At 39.7% G+C, this 23,405-nt stretch overlaps 1 protein-coding gene across 1 annotated transcript in view; it reads right to left on the bottom strand.

The window, feature by feature from the left end:
• Dlg2 (discs large MAGUK scaffold protein 2) overlaps window positions 1–23,405 on the bottom strand; it is a 701,330-nt gene that overhangs the window by 495,080 nt on the left and 182,845 nt on the right. The window contains 1 exon segment of the mRNA XM_038313618.1: window positions 18,278–18,402. Coding sequence (XP_038169546.1) covers window positions 18,278–18,402 — 125 coding nt within the window.

The following is a 23,405-nucleotide window of genomic DNA, read 5'->3' as shown; positions in this document are numbered from 1 at the left end:
CGTGGAGGGGAAGACTTAACTTGGTGTGGAAGGAAGGTAGAAGATAACATGGGCTATCCTCGGAGCATAGGGTTAGCCCCTCCCCCCAGACCTTTGGCATTGACGGGGTAAGAAGGGACAGAGAAGAGTGCTTATTAGGATCTACACACGTCACTACAAATGTCACTGGATTACATGTGGGAAGAGAGGAAAGGGAAGAAGCATTTACTTTTTATTTCTATTTATAAATTGTGACTCACTTGGGAAAATCTACCTTGTCTACTTTTGAATGTTTAGCACCTCCAGGGGTGCCTGAAAGAGAGCTGGCAGAGTATAGGCTTGGTAAATACATAAATAAATCCAGAAATATGGTAGTCAGTCTATGACATCTTTGCTGTGCGTAGCCACACCTTCTCCAGTTAGCCTGTGCCACAGTGATACTCTCTTTCATCCCAGTCTCTTTGGCATAAAAGGACGAACTCCATTGTATTCCACCTAAGATACAAACTGCCCTTCACAGTCACATTCACATTCAAGGAAAAAACCCTAGTTAGAAGACAAGGTCTCCACAAAGGCAATTGACTGCGAACAACAAAATCTCAAATATTGCTGCAGCCATGCATATTCAGCCAATAAGTACCACGCGTTACTACACAGTGCAGGGTACACAGAAACCAAGGGAACAATTTTGACCTAAGGATACTGGCCACAGACCCAGGGAATAAGGTAGAGGATATACACAAGACCATATTCCAGGGAGAGCAGCTCATATTCCCTTACATATAAAAACAATTCCAGCTTAAGAATGCCTTTCCATCATTAGAACTCAGGTATTAATTTTAGAGTTTTATTGGTCATTTGCATAACTATTTTGATATTTAACATTCTATTTTCATAGAAATAACAGAACATGATAACAGAATTGAAGGATGCTGTGTAGAAGCCTTCTTGCCGTCGTGCCTCTTATTGTGATGTTTGCCATTAGCTAGGGGTGTAGAAGACGCTCACTAACACTCGGCCAACTTTGGAAGAACACAGAATCTCAGAAGCCCAAAACTTTGCACTTATCTACACAAATACATATTTGACAGTAAGGAATTTTAATGGTTTCTGATATGGTTAGCATATTTAAGATGAATTTTAAAGTGTTTAAAAAATTTTAATTGTAAGTAGTTTAAAGAATTTAAAAATACTTAAAACCATGAACTAAACACTACAGCGAGTAAATTAATTGATTGTTATAAGGACATAATCTTTGTAAAGTTCAAGAACACATGCAATATATTTATGCTTCTTTTGTCTGACCTACCATATTCCCTCCACCCTGACTTGAATGCAGGTTTCCTGAGAAAAGAATCCTTGTCTGTAACTCTCACAGCTCCTCAGACGAGAAAGCACCATTATCCACCCATTACCCCTTAGGTCATTGTTTCCTTTTTATCTGCATCAGCCAGCTGCAGCTCTATTTCCAACAACTACAAGCCCAGCTCTTCTTTTCCATCTCTAGTACCTTCACTCTGCTGGAAGCCACCAACACTTCCGCGTGTTCTAGTACCATCTTCAAGAAGCCAGAGGTCCTATTTTCAGATTTAAATATATGGCCTGTATATTAGTCTTCCCGGCCATGCCTTCCTGGCTCTGATAGACTGAACCTTTTGAAATCTAGAGCCAAAATAAATCATTCCCCTGTTAAGTTTTTCTGTCAAGCATTTGGTTTTTTTTTTTTTTGTTGTTGTTGTTGTTGTTTTTTACCACTGCCCTCCCTCCGGCTTCATTCCATCCTCCGTGGTCCTACTTTTGTTCCTGATATACACCTGGCTCATTCATGCCCTAAGACAGTTGGACCTGTTGGTTTCTCAGCTTTGAAAGAATTTCTCTTCATTTGGCTACATTATTTTGTTTCTAATATCTGGCCTTAAAAGCAATCCCTATCAAAAAGCCCAACATGATCCCTTAGCGTAAAGTAGCTACCATCATGTGTTACTTCCCCTTGTCATCTGTAGGGCTTGTATGACTGGTGTATTTCTTCCCATCAAATATGTTAGACACAAAATTTACATTTCATTATTAACATCTGTCCACAGAGTTAGCTAAACATATGACAACCAAATATTCCCTAACATGCTGTGGCATCACTCAAAATCAAATAAATAATGAATTGTTTCTTTATAATAATATAACAATAATCATATAAAAATATTATACATTGTATGCACTTGTTTATTTTCTACAAAAATTAAAATTGTAAGGTTTTTATGGAAGAAACATTGTCATATTATTTCATCTATATCTAATAGAAAAGGGCTAAGTCTATAATACTTGTTCAATCAAAAGTGAAATAACAGTATTATTGAATAAAATCATGAACGAATTAACAGGAAAATACTGAGTTGGGCTTGTTAGTAATGGAATATATATCATTTTGCTGCCCAAATTTGAATTCTGATAGCTCAAAGATCTTCATAACTTCAAACCTGTAATTACTGGATTGATTTGATTCTGGCAAAGGTTGTGAGCAATTCCCTATACAGCAGATAATGCTAAATTGCCTGAAGCTACTAATTTCCAAGGGAAGATGATTGGCAAGGTTGTTCTCTGACCTTTCTCGAGCTTTAAAAATCAGCTGTTATTGTTTATGTGATTTTATATTTTCCAAACTCTCCATTTATCCCTAAGCTTAATTACATTCCACAACATAAACTCAAATTGATTTTGTGATGAACTCTCATGACATATTTTGAAATTTCTGGTGACATTTTGTGATCCCATGAAAGCAAACCAGCTCTCTCTTTACAAATATATGCTTGATCTCTTACATCATTCTTCAGCTACAGACAAAAATACAGAGGCCTGGGGTTGGAGGCGTGAGGATAAGGGCAAGGAGAAGGGCACCCTTACTTACAACGATCATCTGACTTTACAGTATATGGTCCATTGAAATTCATAATTTTCTCTTCTGAGTCCAAAGCAATCCACTGTTGTTTGTGATTTGGACTTTTCTTGGCGTGACCTTAAAACTGGCAAGGAAACTTCATTTGTGAGCATAACAGAGCAGAGGGTTCTACAATAACAAGTTTTGTGGCATTACTTAGTAAAAGTGTCTGCCCGCAAGGGTAGAGAAGCTTCCAGAAGATAAGAGAAAGGAACAGTTAAAGTGACAAACTTTTCTATGGCTGCTATGACAACTGTGCTGGTCTCTGGTAGTTATCTCTGACCAGTTAGCAGTTTTCCATTGATGAAACTGGCCAACTGCATCTTCTCTTGCTCACATAAACTCTAGAAGTACGCTAGTTAGATACATCTCTTTTTTCAAATGGAAAAGTTGGGTAGATATGGTTTTATTTGTTTCATTGAAAACAAAAATTCCTACCGTAATTACGTTTCATTGTTTTAGAATTATAGATAGATGATTTAATATACTGAAGTAATTTTATCAGCCGTACATTAATAATAACCAGAAGAATTTAGTCTTAAAGAAAAATTTAAGTATTTAAATTTTATAGTCCTAGAGAATTTGGGAAAACGTAACACTTTATTTATACATGCATTTTTGTTTCATATAACTCTCTGGGCGTGCAGTGTAAGGTCTAACATTAAAAAAATATCAGGCCAAAACTCTGAGAGAATGTAGAAAAGAAACATAAGTTCAAGGAGGAAAATGAATGATAACTCAAGCAGATCTTGCCACTCAGATTTCCTATTGCAAGCACAGCCTCCAATCAGCATATAATTATTGTCCACTGGTGGTACGTGAAATAGTGATGTCATAGAGAAATGGTGTTTTGCAATTTACAGAAGGCCAGAAATTAACATTCAATGCTAATATTTATATTCAGGATTAAACAAGATGCTATTTTGAAACATACAAGACGGAGCTCAGTTGGGGGTTTTTGTTTGGTTTGTTTGTTTGTTTACAGGGTTGAAGACCAGTTTGTTAGAGGAGATCAAAGTCGAGATGTAGAAAGGATTCATCAGAGGGAGAAAAGCATCAGAAACTAGGAGCTAGGAACTCTATTCCTAGTGCTGTACTCATGGTCCAAGAAGAGGATTAAACAGATTATACGTGCTTTGGTTAAGTATCCTATACTGGTGATGTTAGTAGATATGTTTTCTGTTATTTTTGGTTGGGATATTGTAAGAGACTCAAACTGGAATTCGACAAGGAAGGATTGCGAAGGAAATACAGAGAGCCTGTGCACAAAGCGTTCTTCTGATAGGCATGGCTCATGCTCTGTTTATTAACTGTGCCTTTTCTGAAAAAATAACACCTATAAATAAATCATTTGAATATCTTGAGAATGACCGGAAGAAAGGCTGGCTTTGGATATGTAGGCTACACTAGAACTAAGTTATCAAATGATGTCTTTAAAAAGTCAAGAACTGGTGTATTTGGAGTATCAGAGAGGGTCTTGATCTACCTTAAGAGGAAAAGAGCGGAACACGTGTGTTTGTGTGTCATGAGCTCTTTGCACCTATAAGAAGACACCAAGGGACTTCTCCTTTAGATGGTTTCAGCTTTTCTTTTGTAATGTATGGGGTGATTTAGATTCATTTCCAGGAAATGATGGGGGAAAGGATGGTTTTGGAGATGCCTATGTAGAAGAAGAGGTAAACCTGGCCAGGTGTGGGTAGTGTTATATTCAGCGTCATGAACGTGTGGTGACCCAGAGCATTTGAAGTGTCTCTCAGCATTTCAGCTTTCTATCCCTTTATAAAATGCGTTCTGCTCTATAATAGGAAAGCCAGATGTGGAGATGTGTGAGTAATCCTGGTCCCTATGATACCGAGATAGGATGACTGATGCTTAAGACCAGCCTGGGCTGCAGAGTGAGAGACGGAGGGTGAACGGAAGGGAAAGGAAGAGGGGAAGAAGGCTGGAAGTCAAGGCTGAGATTTTTCTAGACAGTTGTGACAGAAAAGACCAAACGATGTCAGCATGAACAGCAGTAGTAAGTGTGCAAACAGACAACCCTACGAGCAAGAAAACTCATGGTTCCATAGGCGAATATTGATCGAGGCTGAAAGAAGTGGAGGAACGAGTCTTTTTACTTTGAAAGGTTTACATGCTGAGGAATCATGTTCATTGACACAGACAAGTTGGTAGGATGGGAAGAGCGGTCACAGGTCTCAAGTTCTGTAATCTGTAACGAAAATGATTTTAGTGCCGCTAGTGAAGAACTGCTCTTCAACTTTATTCAAGGCGGAAACAGCAATCTTTTATTTAATGGATGGATTAATCATCAAGTCATTGCTCATCATGAAAGAAATAATCATGGCACATCAGCAAAAAAAAGTATTTCCAGTTTTTCTCTTATATCTAGGCGATGAAGCATAGCGGTTCTGGGGGTTGGCTCTGTGCATGCTCTTCTCTGGAGAGTGAAGAACAGCAATGGCATGAGCTTGAGTGTGAACAAAGGAGCTTCGGGTGGCTGCAGCTGCCCCTTTGGGCAGGTGAACTGTAGATCTGAAACTTCAATACTAAACCTGGTCAAGTAGTCATGGAAATATAAATTACTCAAACAGGAAGGCTCTGCTCCAGCTTACATCCTGAAGTTAAAAATAATTCAGAATGTCATCTTAAATCATTTATTTTTTACTCATTCTCTCACAGAGCAATAGCGGAATTGTCCTAGTTTCTCTCCCAGAAAGATTTCTGACAGTTCCAAACCCTTATGTCCAGCTTCCCGCTCAACATCTGCTCTCAAATTCCTCACTGACATCAGAAACCCAAGGTCGCCCAAAATGGAACCATTGAGTTCTGTTCCAACTCCGCCTCCCCTCCAGGCTTCGCCACTCGCCGCACTTCTCAACTTGAAGTCATCCCAACACTGTGATGAGACCTTATACTCCACATAAACACAGATAACCATGTCAGAAGTGCGTGACCGGGGATCCAGGGCAGAGAAGATACAGAGGGTTTATTAAAGAGAATAGTTTCCTCATATCATAAGTTACACCAGCGTGACTGCCCAAACATGAACGGAATCAATGCAAGTCAAAGTGGAGAGAGAAAATCCACAAGGCTTCAACTCTACATAAAGAACCATAGGCATTATATATACTATGTGACTATAGGTTATACTTAGGAATATATATATGTGTATACAGATATGCATGCAAAAAGTGGCCATTAATTTGAAGGGGAGCAGAAAAATTATGGGGAGGTTTTGAGGGAGAAATGCTGTAATTATAATTTAAAAAATAAAATTCAAAGCATAGCATTTCCCTTCCATCCTACTTCAAATTCTAATTGGAGCCTATAAAGTTTACCTTTTAAGCATATTTTAGCTTGTACCCATTTCTCAGTATGCTTGCTAGATTCTTATTCCAAGCTGTTGTCATCGATTATCTGTATTTTGGTAATCACTTCTTAAGCCACCTTCCTTGGGCATGCTCTAGCTAGCTCAGCCAGGCTCTACAAACAACCACATAGCTACTATACAGCAACGATTCAGCTTAGCCACTTTCTGCATGGGGACACCTGAGGTCTCAGAATTCATTGGCGACAGATTTAAAAATAAATAAAATAAAATAAAACAGCTACATAATGTGGTGCCCAAGGTTTTCCTGGCCTGGAAATCACATTGTTCTGATCCTTCTCATCCTGGGATTCTGTCCTGTCTCTGCGGTGCCAATCACACTGACATCTTCCCTGCCTGTCTGCAGGCTTTGGACAAACTCTCTTGGCCCAGAGACTTCACTAGTCTCAGCCCCTCACTCTTGTGTTTCAGCTTACACACCACCTCTCTGCAGGCTTCCCTTGAGCACTCTGGGCTGGGGTAGGCGATGTTCCCAAGCCCCGTCTCTCAGAGCACCGCACACTTCCCCCATGGCGCCACATCTTCCCCCATTGGTTCTACATCTACTACTACTTGACAGAGAATGTCTTTCTTTAAGGTAGAGATCCTGGTTCTGGTTCCTTCTCGATTCCAGCTCCGTGTGTCCTCACACACAACAGAATATCAATAAATCTGTGCGTAACAGAGGCCGAGGGGCAAAGATGGCAGATTCTGTGTGTTTAATGAATGTTTGCTTGCATCTTATATTTATCATATCCAAGGATTTACCCACTTCAATGACATGTCACTGAAACAGATGACAGTCAGCTTCTTCAAAATATCTTATCCACAGCTTTGGGTTTTCTGGAACCATTAACTCTCATTCTTTAAATACAAAAGCACTGACTCGATTCATCCTGACTATTTTGTATTTGCATGTATTTGCCGTGACCGGAATCTCTGAGAATGGCCATACTATGCATCTAAGATAATGGCCGTTACCTGTCAACACAGACGTTCATTATTCAACCTGGGCATGAAGCTGAGAAAGTATTCTTTAATCCATCATCTTTTAGAATAAAGCAACACTTTTTTTAAAAAAAAATTGTCTGCCTTTCTCTTTAGTGATTTGTTAAAACTGGACTATAGTGACTAAAGAAATGAACTGAAGGTAAGGAAGAAACAAAATTATAGCAATATTATAATTATTACTGGTGTATTACATTATAAATCATAGTCCTGATGTCTATGTTCAAATGACCACATTAACTTGTATAACCAGAATAACTTGGACAAAATGAGTTTCCACAGACTCTCTAGCTCACTGAGCTGAGGATATTTGTGAGTTCTTAGTGAGTATTGGAGCAACAAGAATACTGAACGTTACTTTCATTGTAGAAGATGGTTTATTTGGGGGAAAGTTTCTCTTTCTTTTTAAAAATTATTTTATTTATTTTTATCATTATCATATGTCTCTTCAGTACTGAGGAGGGGGTAGAGACGGAAGGGTGGGATCCTGAAGCACAGTGTCCACTCAGCCTCGGCCATGTAGTTCAGCTTTACCGGAGGCCTTGTCTCAAAATTAAACATAGAGAGTGAATGAGAAAGGTAACGAATGTCAGTCTTTATCCTACACACACACACACACACACACACGTGCACATTCAAATACCCACAGTTGTAAGTACATATACCACAACACAATGTAACACATACAGCATAACACACATTTGCGCACACATATATATGCACACATGCATGCATACACACACATACAGATTACGCAGAGACACACACATACACAGACTCACAGACACACACAGAACCAAGTGTACAATCATATACCTACAGTGGTAAGTACATACACCATACATACCACATAACACAAAGAGTATAACACACACACATATACACAACAAAAGAAAAGTTAAAATGAAATCACATACTTAAATGTGAGAATACAATAAATTGATTGGTGATGGGATTATTAATGCTTTTAACTTGTGAAATACTTGTATTTTCAAAGGTTTCTGCAAGAAGCATGAAGTACTTTACATAATTATCTTCAAACACAAAGTTATTGGATTCTTATTATCTTCTGATACCGGGTTGATAAATGACTTAGATTGCAATCCACACCAATCAGCCATTTTCTCATAAGATGATTTACATGCCACTTTGATAAATACATTTATTAAAAATTTATTTTTGTTTTAAGTGTGTGCATGTGTGTGTGTGTGTATGTGCTTGCATGCATGTGTGTCTGCATGAGGGTATATTCACATTAGTGCAGGTGCCTCAGTAGACTACAAGAGAGTGTTGAGTTTCCTGCAGCTGGGGTGACAGGTGTCCCTAAGCCATCTGATGTGCGTGCTGGGAACCAAACTTGGGTCCTCTACAAAAGCAGAACATGCTCTCACTTCTGAGCCATCTCTCTATACCTAGTGCTTTAAGTTTTAATATTGTGGCTTGAATATTGGTAGGGTTTTGTGTCCATAGATTCTTAAGTATATGCCCAGTTAATCATATTCAAATAACTGTAGCTACATGCTATACTGGGCAAGAAGTGGGCAGACTTTGAGTCTCAGCCATTTATAAGTACATGAGCATAGTGAGGTGTTTGTAATAAGAGAAAGACTGCTCCGATTAGATTTAAGCTTCTACTATGGATAAGATGCAGTACTGGGTGTTAGAATGAGTAGACTAATGAATGAACAAGAGAACATTAGATACACAGAATACTGCTGTATTAAGGGGACTTAAAGAGTCTCACATTTTCTTTCCTAAGATGTATTTGTCAATAAAATGGCAGTCATCTAAAGCAAATAATTTAGGTATCATTAAGATGACAGAGGAATAAACATTGCAAACTCAATACAAGTAATCCTAGAAGCCAATAGCACTAAAGGCAACATATATATGTACCTATTAATTTTAGTTCTATTGGGCCTGAAAACTAGGAGCATATTTCCTGCATCATACTTTCCAGTTATCATTTATGGGATTAATATTCATGGTCCTTGTAAGAAGAATCCATAAACTCAGGCCAAGCAGATCCCTTGAGTTTGCTCCTATCAAAGCCAAGTAGATATAGCTGGGAATTGCTAAGCCAAAGGATTGGACTGTGCTTTGGTGGCTATGTGAACTCCTCCCGAGTTCATATCCACAGAGCTAATCATGCCAGCCTGGCTCACAATACTAGGCTCCAAAGGGCCCCAAAGAAATTATGTTAAGAAGTAGGTGGAGCTTTGGTATGTAACACCATGTACATTTTTAAAGGGCCTTCTCAGGGAAAGAAGGAAGATGTGTTTGGGGAGGGGCTGTGAACAGAGAGTGCTCTCCAGATGCTGAAAATTACTGGTGTAACATTTGTGACTTTCAACGTCACCTTCTCTGCGAAACTAAAGTATAATTTGTTTTCCCTGGTGAGGTGGAGGTTACGGGTAGGGTAGATCATATAACAGATGTCACAGAGGATGAGGGGTACCCAGTACCCAAGTTGTCTGGCTTGCAATAGCTCAGAAGACCATGCGAGACTTCTTTTGACCCTTGCCTCACCTTCCACCAACGTTGGAGTCGACCTGGTACTTACCATACTATAGCCTCAGGGGAGCTGAAGTCCTCTCCCTAAGTGAACTTTAGTGAGCCTCTTCTCACAGAGGCTCTGACCTTGGGATTCAGGGTCCACCCTTGTTAGATTTGCGTGGCTGTTTTTAGCAAGAATCCTGCCAAAGCAGCTTAGGAAGAATCTCTCAATCTGGTATCTGATCACCAGAGCCTTCAGAAATAATCCTGCTAGGTCAATTTAGCAAGCCTCTCTCCTCTTACCCCAGTGCCTTCTCATATCAATTTTCTGTCTACCAAACATGACCCTACTCCTTGTCTGTAAATCACCATTTCTCTGTGTGGGATTTAGACACGATCCCATTTCTATATTGAAGTCTGTTTTCCCCTATTGCAATAGTTCTCAAATAAATCTGTTCTTGTCAGTTTAACTACTGCCTTGCCTTGGCTCTATTTGTTTTTTATTCCAGTGGGAGAGGAGAGCCAGTAGCTCTAACACTTTTATGATTTTAGCATCTAACTGTTAAACTCATTTGCAGTGACGTCACACTTTCAGGAATGGCAACATGCCTTCTTGAGATGTTATTGGAAATAAATAAGAATTAGTGGCATGATGTGTAAACTTAAAATCAACTCTTGCCTATAAAAAATGCCTTAAGGACTAGGTCTTATGAGAACTGGAAATTCATTCTGGAAAAAATACCTTAATTTCTTGGCCATGGTAATAATATTCTGAACTTCTCAGATTTGCAACAATCACCAGACATCTAGAATATAATTATGAAATAAAATACTCTTCAAGTTCTTCCACAGTGATCATTTTATGGATAAAGATGCTATGGTGAAGAAGGTTCTGGAACCTTCTTAGGGCCTTTTTAGTTATGGAGGGTCTCCATAGATTAGCAGAAGGTTCTTTTAGCTTTTACTCAGAGCTAGTTGTAGATGAAAAGGCAATGCCAGGCATTTCTCCCTATGATTACAGCATGGGCTAGAACTGAGTCAGACGCTTAGGGCTTCAGAAGCCAATGTAAAAGATATATACATTGTATCTGCAACTTAGCAACCCATCATCCCTCTGCAAGGAGGTGATAGACTAGTCTGTTATTTTCCTTTAGTCTAATTAGATAAGTAGATTTCATGAGATACTCTGGGTCAATCCTTCTGATGTTTAAAGGAACATAGCAATTTATTTTCTACTTTGGAAACAGAAATGCTACCTATTGGATAGTACCTAGAGTGTTGGCATTTTAATATCTGGGGCATAAGGTCAAATACCTGCTGGCATGTTTAGGAAATAATATATGGTACACTTGTGTATATAAAGCTACTTATATAGATATGGAGCCTGAACCGAAGTGTGCTCTCCCTGGTACAAAGGACTCAAGAACTCGGTGAAGGTGACGTGCTATTGTTGAGAAAGAGCTTAAATTTGGGTGAATAAGGAGGAGGAAAGGATCTCGTTGAGCTCCAGGGATGGGAAGGAAATGCTCAAAATATATTTAAATTTAAAAACTGTTTTAAATAGTAAAAAAAAAATAAGTTAAAAAAGAACAGCAGTGAATCATAGGTTTCAGCGGACAACATAAGGAAGCTATTTGTAAATAGCAAAAAAGAACGGCAGAGTAGGTTTTATAATGAAAGTTTTAGTGGGGGTATAATTTACAAGCTTTTCTCTTTCTTAGGGTATATAATACAGTGGTTTTACCCAGCATGTTCACAGAACAGAACAGGTCCAACGCAATCGTGGAGTCTTTATCAAAGGATGTGGTAGGAGGAGTTATAGAGAGGGTATCACGAAGGCAGCTTGAACTGCTCTGCTTTGAGGACAGAAGACGCGTTTATGAGGCAACGGATGCAAGCGCTCTTCAGAAACCGGGGGTAAAATGTAATAAAGACAAACAAACAAAAACAACAAGAAGACAGATGCTCTCAGAGAGCCTTCAAATGCCCTGTCGACATCTTCAGTTTGCCTTAGGAAGCTTGGTTTTGAACTTCTGACATGTGGTGTCACAGCACGGCATATCTGCACTACTTGAAGCCACAAGCCCCGACAACTTGTTATAGCAGGGGCAATAAACTGGTACAGACGCAGCCCAACTACCTTCACACTGTGTCATTTCTATTGTTGAGTCGTAGCAGTTCTTACAGAGTCTGGCTACAATCAAATTGTCAGACATATTATTTGAAAATATTTTTCTCCTGGTTTGGAAGACTGCTTTTTAACCTTGACCATGTATTTTGAAAACCAGGAAAGTTTTTAGGCGAAGTCCGATTTATCTATGTTTCTTTTTGTTACTTTGTTTACATAACAGGAAATCATTGCCTAATCTAAGGTCATAAAGATTTACCCTTATGCTTTTAAATTTTCATATTTTTTTGAGTCAGGGCTTCTCTGCATAGCCCTAGCTGTTTTGGAACTTACTCTGTAGACTTGGGTGGCCTTAAACGCACAGAGATTCACCTGCCTTTGTCTCCCTAATGCTGTGATTAAAAGCAAGCACCAGGATGCCTGGCAAGCTTCATAGTTTTAGCTTATACATTTCGGTTTATGAATCATGTTAAGCTAATGTTTGTATATGGTGTGAGGTAGGGACACAGATTCATTGTTTGGCATATAGAGACTCAGCATTCTGAAAACAACAACAGCAACAAATCAATGCCTGCTTGCCACAAAAATAGTTCAATCATCTCGTATCCAAATGCGTAGTCAGAGGTCAAATGGGAGGAATCCTAAGGGCATTTCTGAAGCTCTAAACGATGACAGGTAGGTGCCTGGTGTCCCCATAGATGTGCAGGTGGAATTATCACTTAAACATTTTCTCATGTAATACTGAAATGCTGGGGACATCCTGTTGACAGTCACTTCATGGTTTGTTTCGAAAACAGGTTTTTTTTTCTTTCCCAAGTAGGTTGTCCCCACAGAAACACTGATGAGGGAGTGAGGGTAAACCAAAGAAATGAGAAGACTGTTCCCACTTCCTCTGCTTGATGTTTTTGTGGCTAGAGATGGAAGGGGACCATCTGTGAGTCATCTGAAGTTCCCGCCATTGCCCCTTCTAAGGCGGCCACTGGTACCACATGCCGTGAACAGAGGACTCCCTCCTCAATGGGATCTTCTGCTCAAAGTCACAGCTGGGTTTGTGACCTGCTTTGACAGCAGAATAACAAAGAAGGAAAAGTTGGCTTAACTTCGAAGCCACCCAAAGTCTCCACGTTGGAATGGAAAATTCAGTCTGATCATAGTTATGTGAATACCATAACTGGTTGACTTTCGGTAAAAACTGAAATGGTGTACAGGATGACTCATGAAGTTCCTATCTGCAATCACAGACACGCATGGAACTGCAAAGTAGAGACCACTCCAGTGATAAGTGATCTCTTATATTATTTCACTTGCTGGCCATGTTTTACTTCCTTAGACTGCCTGAAAGTGTGTTCGTCAATATGAGGTTCACACTATCAAGCCAGAAGATTCGCTTTGTCCAACTTTGTGCCTGTGATGTTTCAGACAAAAATTCAATGTGAGGTTTATTTTCTCGGTTTCTAGTAACATGATATCTTCACTTTCCCGTGATTACCAATCTTTATTCATTAACCTTTTTATTTCTGTCTTTTCCCCTTCTTTGTTTCCCTCAGTCTTCCTTCCTTCCTTTCCTTTTTCACATGTTCTTATCTTAAATAATTTGTGACTTAATGAATATGAATCGATGAGACCACAAGAGTATGACTGTTTCAGGACAGAAAGAAAGATGATGTTGCAGTTTACACATAGGGAATACATTCTACTCAACTCGTCAGTAGGGTGTGATCTCAGCACATTAAATTAATATTACTGTTTGAAATAAACATGCACATTGTCTTGGCTTTTATAAGCACCCTTGCTTCTAAGCAGACATAGAGCTAATAAATGAAGCAATAGACCTAAAGAAAATAACACTTTTTTTTCATTCTGTCAAGAAATAGAAATGATTGTGTTGAGGGCTAGGAGATTAAATTTTGTCACTTTGTCAGGAAACTGGCAAGCAGCCCTCTTCTGCACTTTGTTTTTATGCTGTGGACAGGTTTAATAAATGCACCATTGTGTAAAATGTCAACACTGCATGGCCAAGAAAAGGATGTTGTGTGATAGCGCTTCCCTAGGAAGACATGTCAAAATTGGTCATTGGCAATCTCGGGACATCAGACGACACTGAAGGCATTTTAACTTTTAGATACAAGGACAGAAATAAAACACATTCTTCAGAAGATGGAAATGTATCTATTTTTTCCCTAAAAGAAAATTAATGACCTTTCCACCACATTTTAATTTTTAAAGCCAAGGAATGCTATCCAATCACAGCGACTGCTTCTAGAAGGCAAAATACCAGACTCTAGTAAATTCTTCAAAGTTCCATCTTACTCTTAATTAAATACCTGGAAAGGATACATAGAAATCCACTACTGGTTACCACTGTATATATATGAGCATGAAGAATAAAGACAACGTATTTTGAGAAATGTTTGCTCCACCACTATTGGTCTAAGCAAAGAATTTGTACAAGGCTTTGGACACTGGGGCCGGTGTCATACTATGAGTTTTCCTAGCACTGTGTTTATTCTTAGCTTTTGAAGGCTTGGGTCTCAAGCTAAGTGTTCTGCTGAGTTTCTGGGTTTGCAGATAACTGAGTTACTTTGGGAGTCTCACATTTTACCCAATGCCTTCATGGATCTACTCCTCCATGGAACCTTCTCCATAAGTTTTTTGAGTTCCATGGCCATATGTCAAATGTGCACATGTCAAGAGAGGCAACCAGAAAATGGATGGCTTCAAAGGGACAAAGACCACATAGTTATGAAACCCAGGTACTCTTATTTTAAATATTGTACTGTTTTCTGGGAGAACCAATGAGACTAAACCTCAGTTTGGAGTCTGGTTTAACTGGGGAGAAGTCTACTTCTCAATTTACATAGGCTTTAAACCTGTACAACTGCACTACTTTGGGTTTAGTTTAGCATGTAAAAGAAAGTTTCTCATGTTTGTATGATTTCCAGAAACACACACACGTGTGCACACACATGTGCAGATATACATATTCCTATTTAATCATTACTTAGACACTTACTATATATCTAGCAAGTTAAAATGATATCATTTTCATTATTAAAGTGACTTTAAATATCATGTCATGATATAACCAGTAGAAAAGAGGACTCAAAAAGATAGGAACAAGAAACTTAGAAAGGACACAAAGAATGAAAGGGGGGCCGGGCGGCGGTGGCGCACGCCTTTAATCCCAGCACTCGGGAGGCAGAGGCAGGCGGATCTCAGTTTCCTCAGGACTAGTGCCAAACAAAGCACTCCTGGAGCCTGTCACAGCAGCCCTACACACTGCTCCTTTCATGCTGAGAAAATGCTTACAGCGCATTGGTTTGGACCTGTGTATCATTCTTTCTTGACAGTGCTTCAGACAGCTCATGATTTGAGTCAGGCCATTTTGATGTTTTATGTCAAACATTTTATTCCTAGCTTCACTTTCCTCTTCCATAAAATGAGAGTCTTGGACTTGGTTTCCTTCCCAGTTTTAATAATCTATATTTAAACCTCCGTAAAGTGAGAGTCTTGGACTTGGTTTCCTCTCCAATTTTAATAATTGATATTTAAACCATAAGCCAGATTTTCTGGTGATAGATGTCTTTGAACATCAGTCAAGAGTATGGGAGAAAGCAGCCTTAGTAATATTTGAAGGATCTGTCAAAATGAAGGGGGAGACCCAAGAGCTCTCTCATATAGACAAAGGATGTACTCTAGATTAAGGACTAGGTATATCTTATTGTTGAAGGGAGGAAATTAGGACAGAAATTTTCAGATTTTTCAATGCACAACCCTGGGAGGTGAAAATCACACACAACCTGGGAGAGCAGAATAAGGACCAATGAACAGAAATCAGAATAAAGGAAATTGTAGATCAAGATATAAATATGAATGTTCCACGCATAATGAAGGTTCTACAAATGTTGCCTTTCAGGATTCTATGCAACTTAATTGTGGTATTAAGTTTTCATGAGATTTCCACTCATGATTTCAGGCAACAGGAGCCATTTGTCTCAGAATTGCGGATATCTATTCCTAACTTCAGAGCAAGTGGGTAGCAAAGGAATTGTTACATCCCAAACCCAGAGGCAGCATTTACCAGGAGGTGAACAGCCCTTCTCTTTCAGATGGGAAACAGTTGAGGCCCACTGATTTCTTAAGTATCATTCCCATAACCAGTTTGGTTTCTTTTTGGCCTGTTCCACCATCCTTGGGGTAGCATCTCATGTTGTAGCCTAGGCTGGCCTGGCTATACCTTTAAAAGTCACCTTTTAGTGGAGGCTGTCCTCAAACTCATGGCAATCCTCCTGCACCAGCATCTCAAGTGCTGGGATTATCGGCATAAATCAGCATACCCAGCTCAAGTCTAAACACATGAAATGGAGCCTATATAGGATCCAACCCTAGCAAACACAGTCTCCTCTTGACTTAGAAAATTGCACTTCATGTTTCAAACCTCTCACTGCTCAATATGGATATTCCATCTCTGAAAATCATGGAGATCAACTTGGAAATTCAATTGTCACAAAGCATGCATTTCATATGGAAATCTTTTCTGGGTGAAACCACAGGCAAATGAGCCTTAAAAAAATGCAGCTTTCCTCACCCAGCTGGAAAGATGCAGCTATCTAATGAAACCCCTGCATCAGAACAGTCTGACAGGGAACACGTGACTTTGCCTGTTTCAAAGGGAAAATAGCAGAACAGGTTATTCATGTGTAATGAGAACAGATTGAACCAGGGTGTGACATTTGTACTCCTGGTGCTCAGGTCACACTTCCCAGTGTGACGCCATCCTGGCCAACACTGTCTTTATCTACAGGACCTGTCTTCACTATCAGCCATACTAACTTCTTTACCAAACCCGAAGAAGGCTTCCCTTAGCTTTTTCCTTTGAGGCCTTGACCACGAGGTTTGGGTTTAGCCCACTCAGTCCAGTTTCAGAGAGAATTGTCCTGAATCAATTTGGCAAACTTTCTTCTCCCTGCTATTACATTCCGCCCTTTAATATCTTATTACTGTGGCCTGCCTTCAGCCAGGATCTTGTTCTTTTAGCCAGAATTTGTCTTACAGCTGATACTTTCCCAAGATATTTTCTTTCTTGATATTTCACCCATCCTTAGCTACATGGCCACAGTCATTGTTGCTGCATTCAGGTATCCATCCTTCTTCCCTTTCCTGCTGTAAGTTCTGCACCCTAGTAACCCTTCTTGAAAAATCTCCCTTATACTCTTTAATGAGCCTCATAAATTTCCTCCTTTAACATCCTCCCTATCATGCATATCAATTTTCCCTTTCTTCTTCTCTACCTATTTATTACTATCAAAGGTATCCATTCGGAAAGCATTGACTAAGCCACTTATGTCTACGTGATAGACGATATAAAGATATAACCAGGTATAGTGGCATGTTATTATAACCCCAGCAGTTGGCAGTTTTAGGCACGAGTACCACAAATGTGAGGGCATCCTTGCCTATACTGTAAGATTTTGTTTAAAAATAATAAAAAAATCTATTGATATAATTGAATATCCTTGGCCTACATGGATCTTTAATCAGGTAGGGTCATATTATATATTATACATTATTATGTATTATATAATATATAAACTATTTGTAGGATGACTTCCATTAGCTTCTGAGCCCTTATTTCTTTTGGCGTTTTAGAGGTTGTTTTTAATTCCCGATTGCATTTTATATTATTTATTAATTGCTCTGTGTGGGTGATTACTATTTCCACAACTTATTTCTAGGTTCTAACAGAGCAGGGCCTATGCTCCAGCAGCCTCTGCTCTTTCCCGGGTGCTACCTTGACTCTGCTCCACCCTAAACTCAGCACAGGCCTCTCCCAAAGCGAGCTGCTTTTGTTCTGTTCTCGCAGATAATTTGCTCTTTTCCCACGTTCCAGCTTAGACTGATGCACTTACTTAAGACCTTATCCAATTATATTTTAAGATCTAGAATCTTCCAATATGACAGTTTCTCTGACTCTCTATAAGCATCCACAGAACACCCTACGAAGGCTTTTGTATCCATGTCTGTAGTAGCACGATTTCCTAACACTAGGTATGGTGTTGATTCTAGATACTATATTGCTGACTCATTAATTAAGATTATCACTCTTTCCAAGTAGACAGAGTGCCCCATGAGGATCAAAGCTATATCTATAACCCCTCCCCTGCTATCTGATCCAATGTCACATTTGATAGTTCCCAACATGCATAAATTAAATATGACTTGAAATTCAGCAAGTGGGGACAGGTTTGCAGAGTTACTACAGAAAGCTTTGATAACCTTCAAAGTCCAGAGTTTTACAGAATTCTCATTCTCCAAAGGTACCAGTGTGACTCCCCGAAGCAGTCATTTTCACGCTTCCAGTCTTTACCTGAGTCTCCCGTCCTCTGCTGCAGCACCTCCAGGAATAATCTTCGTAATAAATATGCCAGGGTCATCTCCAATGTGGGGATTATCTGTCCCTCCAGCAATACTGAATCCCAGGCCTGAATTTCCCTGTAGGAAAAATAAGTGGATATTAAATGATGTGTTGTCATCTAAAACCTAGCTCCCCTTGCTTTTGGTGTTATCATGTTACTACTCAAATGGAAACCTGGGGATAGCATTCTTATATACAAAGTCATAAAGCTCTCTGTCAGCAGACAAAGCAAGGTCAGAACTCTTATATCTTTGCTTTGCAGTAACTCAAAGGGTCGTGTGATTTTTACTTATCAATGCTTCTTTTATGTAGCAGTTAAGAGAGACATGAATTCATAAGAAAGAAAACTTGAAAATAAAGCATGTGGGAAATGCAAAGAATCAGCTGTGAAAATACACATTCGCATGAGAAATGGAAAGAAGTTACATAAAAATCAAGATGTGTCAGAATAGTGAAATTTGTGCAGCTTTGCCTTGTTGCTTTTGCTTTTGTTGCTCTATGGATTATTTGTCAATTAAATGGTTCCCAGGTAACACAGACAACAGAAGTCAGGGCCCCCTTTGAGAGTCACATGAGATGCTTCCAGCGAGAAACAAGGTTTATTTGCTGTGGCAATAGGCAAGCTGTGTGTTACTTTTTCACCATGGAAGTTTGAGTAGTTCAAATTCTAATAAACGTTTATACTTCTTTAGATTGCAGTAATTCAATCCAATATTCATGTAGCTTCCAAAATAAGGCATAATCAAAGTTCCCTCAAAATTCACTTATAATCTCCAAACATTTCTTATTTAAACATATCACTATGGTTACATCCTGCTTCCACAAATGCGTTCTAATGGGTTTTTTTTCAGTTTACATTATATTTTAAGTCCTTTCTGTATGTACAGGCACTTTTAAAATTAACGATTTTAAATGGCAAATTAATATCTCATTGAAATCATATGCTATCACTTCTTTAACAGGCCTTTTGATGGATATTTAATTTTGTTGATGCTAGTACAACAAATACAGCTTACTCAATTTATGACTGCTTGATTAAGTTTTACTCTGGGGTAAAAACAGATAAGGAGTAAGAGTTTAACACCTAATCCTGAGAAACTAATTAGGGCACTCAATTAGTCATAAAACCTCAATGTCAAGATAAAGTCAGCTGTAAATCGAACATTATACTACAACAGATGTCAAGGTAATGATTAGCCATACTTGTTGCTAGTATGCTTGTGTGTGCACACAGGGGTGGGGTGCACATGTGTGTGTGCATATGAAAGGATCAGAGGAGCATGTTAGATGTTTTCCTCTATGACTCTCTACCCTTTCCCTGAGACATGAGCTCATTGAACATGAAGCTTGTCATTTTTGACCTAGGCTGGCTGACTGGCCAACAAGCCCTCCCATCCTTCTGTCTTTCTCATGCCCACTGCTGGGGCTGCAGTTGAGTGTGTCTATGCCCATGTGTGCTGCGAATTGAAGATCTTCTTCAAGATGAGCAAGAGCACCTACCTGAGTGGCGAGTGCTCACATACACCTAGCTATCTCTCCAGCCCAGGCTTAGCACTTTTTGAATTTCTGAATTTAAGAAAAGTGACATTTGGAGGGCTCTTTTCACAGTCGCACATTTATATTAAAAGCTGAAAATTCAACATTCGTCGAAAGTAAGTAAAATCTTACATTCTGAGTGGGCACCACACTTGACAGATAATACCAAGTGTGCATGTGTGGACACACACACACACACACACACACACACACACACACACACACTACTGAAATAAGTTATGAAAAATTCGAATACCTGGAAAGATCGTTTAGCAACTAAGATCACATGCTACTCCTTCAAAGGACCCGAGTTAAGTTCCCAGGATCAATGCTAAGTAGTTTACAACTGCTTGTAGCTCCAACTCCAGCCACATGAAAACCACAAAGCAGTTTCATTTCAAATGGTTTTGGATGGGTATTATAAAGACCAAAGAATTGCTCAGAGAATATGGCAGAAAGGATCCGTATTTACTATTTTTGGGAATGAGAATTAGCACAGTCATCACATACAACAGTTGTAAAGTCCTCAGCACACTAACAGCAGAGCTAACAGAAGCTCCAGGGTTCCCTCTTCTTGTTATTCACCTGACACCTTGACATCAATGTATAGAGACGTAGAGATGTCTGTCAAGATCTCTATGCCCCCACGCTGTGATGTGCAAAATAACGAGCTAGAACTCTGGACGCGCTCCTGCAGTGCCATCATTGGAGGGTCTGAGGCAAGAGAATCATGAGTTCTAGGCCAGACTGGCCAACACAGTAAGATTATACTTGAAATAAATAGCCAACTTTTATGGTCAAAGTAAACGTACATCATGGGATGAAGGGATAAAGAGAATTTGGTATACTATGCTAGTCAACCTATAAAGAGGAAGTGATCTTTTCATTTGCAATAAATGAATTAGAGAACACTATGCTAAGGAAAATAAACAAAAGAAAAAAGATAAATATTGAATATTTTCATATGTGAATCTAAAACTTTTGACTGCAAAAATAAGGAAAAACACTGAAGATAGACTAGATAATCACAAATAACAATATGTGATCAAAGTAAACATACATACCTCTAAAAATATAAAAGAGGAAATGCAGATGACTAGCTATTATGAATGCATATTGTCTTAGGGTTTCTATTGTGGAGAGACCCCATGGCCACAACAACTCTTATAAAGAAAAACATTTAATTGGGGTGGCTTATAGTTTCAGAGGTTTAGTTTATTATCATCATGGCAGACAGCAGGGCAGCAAGCATCTAGACATGGTGCTGGAGAAATAACTGAGAGTTCTGCATCTTGATCCATAGGCAACAGGAAGTAAGCTGTGTGTGGGTTTGTGCACATGAATGCAGTGCCCTCGGAGGCCTGAAGAGGTTGTGGGAGCTCTCGGGGTGGAGTTACAGGCGAGCTGACCAGAACAGATGCCTGGAACCAGATTCTATTTGTACGAATAATATGTTTGGTGTTTGAATGCAGTTGACCCCCATAAGCTCCTAGGGAGTGGCACTATATGGAGGTGTGGCTTTGTTTGAGTAGGTGTGGCCTTGCTTGAGGAAGTGCATCACTGAGGGGGTGGGTTATGAGGTCTCCTATGCTCAAGTTATGCTCAGTGTAGATACAGTTCACTTCCTGTTGGAGACTTATCTGGTGCACAGTATTATCATTAAATATTTATGAATGAGTGATTAGTTGAGACACCTACTGAGAATGTACACAAGTGGTACTAAAGGGAAGACTCACACAGGACAGAATAGCTGTCCATAATTCCTTGAGAAATGCAGTGTGGAAACAGGAGCCATTTTATCTGACATGGATGTAAGAGAGAAAAGGCAGAGCTTGAGTATTCACAGTGTGGCCTGGCTCCAGAAGGGATAGTGATGTAAGGATGGCCAGGTGGAGGAAGTGCTGGTTTTGAAGGGGTGGGGAAGGGATGCTTCACTTAGAAAGTAGCTGGTAACTCAGAAAGTATGAGGACTCGAAAGCCTATAAAGAATGAAGATGGATGACTTTAAGGGCTTCTTTAGAGATACTGACAACGTTTAAAAAAAGTCCTCTTGTGCTAGAGAAAGGGAAATGTTTTAAGGAATTTTAGAAGGGAAAGTTGGTCACAACTGTGTTTTTAAAACATCCTGTGACTCAACAAACCTTAAGAGCAACTGCTCTGACAATGACAAAGGAGCACTTAACCACTGTTTTGAGAACAGACTCCCAGACAGAGCATGTGGTGATTCTCCTCTCCCTACTCTGCATTTCCCTGTCCCCAAACCCACGCCAAGGAAAAGGATGAATGGATGGGAATCCACAACGGAAAGATGTCGATATAAACAGAGTTCCACTGGCCTGTTGTTTCTGACCTCAAGAATTCTCAAAAGCTTTCGTAAAATCAGTCCCCCAGATGGCTCTGCTTAGTCGGTGTGTGTTTTAGGAGAGGTTTATCTGAATTTAGGTAGACACTGATTTGAAGCACTCTCCCCCCTCCCCTTCCTTTTCCTTCCAACTGTTGCCATCAGCCTGAAACACACAGTGGATTGCAGCCTAAGGAAAAGCTGCCTGCTGCTCCCCGTGTCTGAGTCATTTCCATCCCCTGACAACTGTCCCAGAGCTTCTGGCTGCAAGAGCCTGCCTCGGCGATTCTAAGTGCCATCTCTCCATGGGAACGGGCTGACCTCTGGCTGACACTCTTCGATCCTGAAAATTGTGGCTAATAAATTGAATGTTGAAGTCCAACCCCCATCAATAGAAACTACAGGTGTCATGCTGGTGAGGGCAACACCGGCACGGGGTTCTCGGTGGGCTCTTGTGGACTTGCGGTTGTGCGGATTCCACGAATGATGTGTGTGACTGGCACCACTCTTTTCCTGGCCACCAGTTTTCCACATTTGCTGACTACACTGCAAAAGCACAAGCCGCTGTGTCATTAGATGGTTCTTCCTGCTGCATGGACCCGCAGCATCCCCTCTCACCAGAACAGGTGAAACAGACATTTGCCGGTTTCACAAACCCCACTTCCCCAGGAAGCCTTCTGTTTCTTTTTAAATTTATTCTTAACCAAACATTGCCAAAGAGAAAGATAAGTCATGATTTTGTATAATGTTGTTGTTGTTTAACAATGAAAATTTTATTTAAAATACTATTTTTATAAGCCTGTTCTAGAAATTTAATCCAAGAGAAATAGCTATAGGTATGTGCAATGTTTTGTTGTACCATTAGTTTTCTAAAGAAACAAACACAAACTCCTGAAATCAAACATCCATCTAACAGAGACGTGGTTCAAAGTAGTGTGCTGGGCTAGGGACATCCCTCAGTGGTCAGAGCAGCTGTTGCACATGCCTGAGTTCAAATCTCCTGCTCTCGTCCCTCGCAGTGTTTCCTGGTAGGTATTAGAGACCGAGAGTGAATCCAGGACTTCGTGCATGCTAGGCAAATACTCTCTCACTGAGCCACACCTCTGGCCGTTTTTATTGTAAGGGAAGTGTCACCAAGCTACACTGCATAGCGTCAATGCTGCCATCCTTTGGTCTCAGACCCTTAAGTAGCTGGGATTATAG

Source organism: Arvicola amphibius, chromosome 12 (assembly GCF_903992535.2).
Source record: "Arvicola amphibius chromosome 12, mArvAmp1.2, whole genome shotgun sequence".
NCBI lineage: Eukaryota > Metazoa > Chordata > Mammalia > Rodentia > Cricetidae > Arvicola > Arvicola amphibius.
The sequence above is the reverse complement of the archived record's forward strand: the minus strand, read 5'-3'. Positions and strand labels throughout refer to the sequence as shown.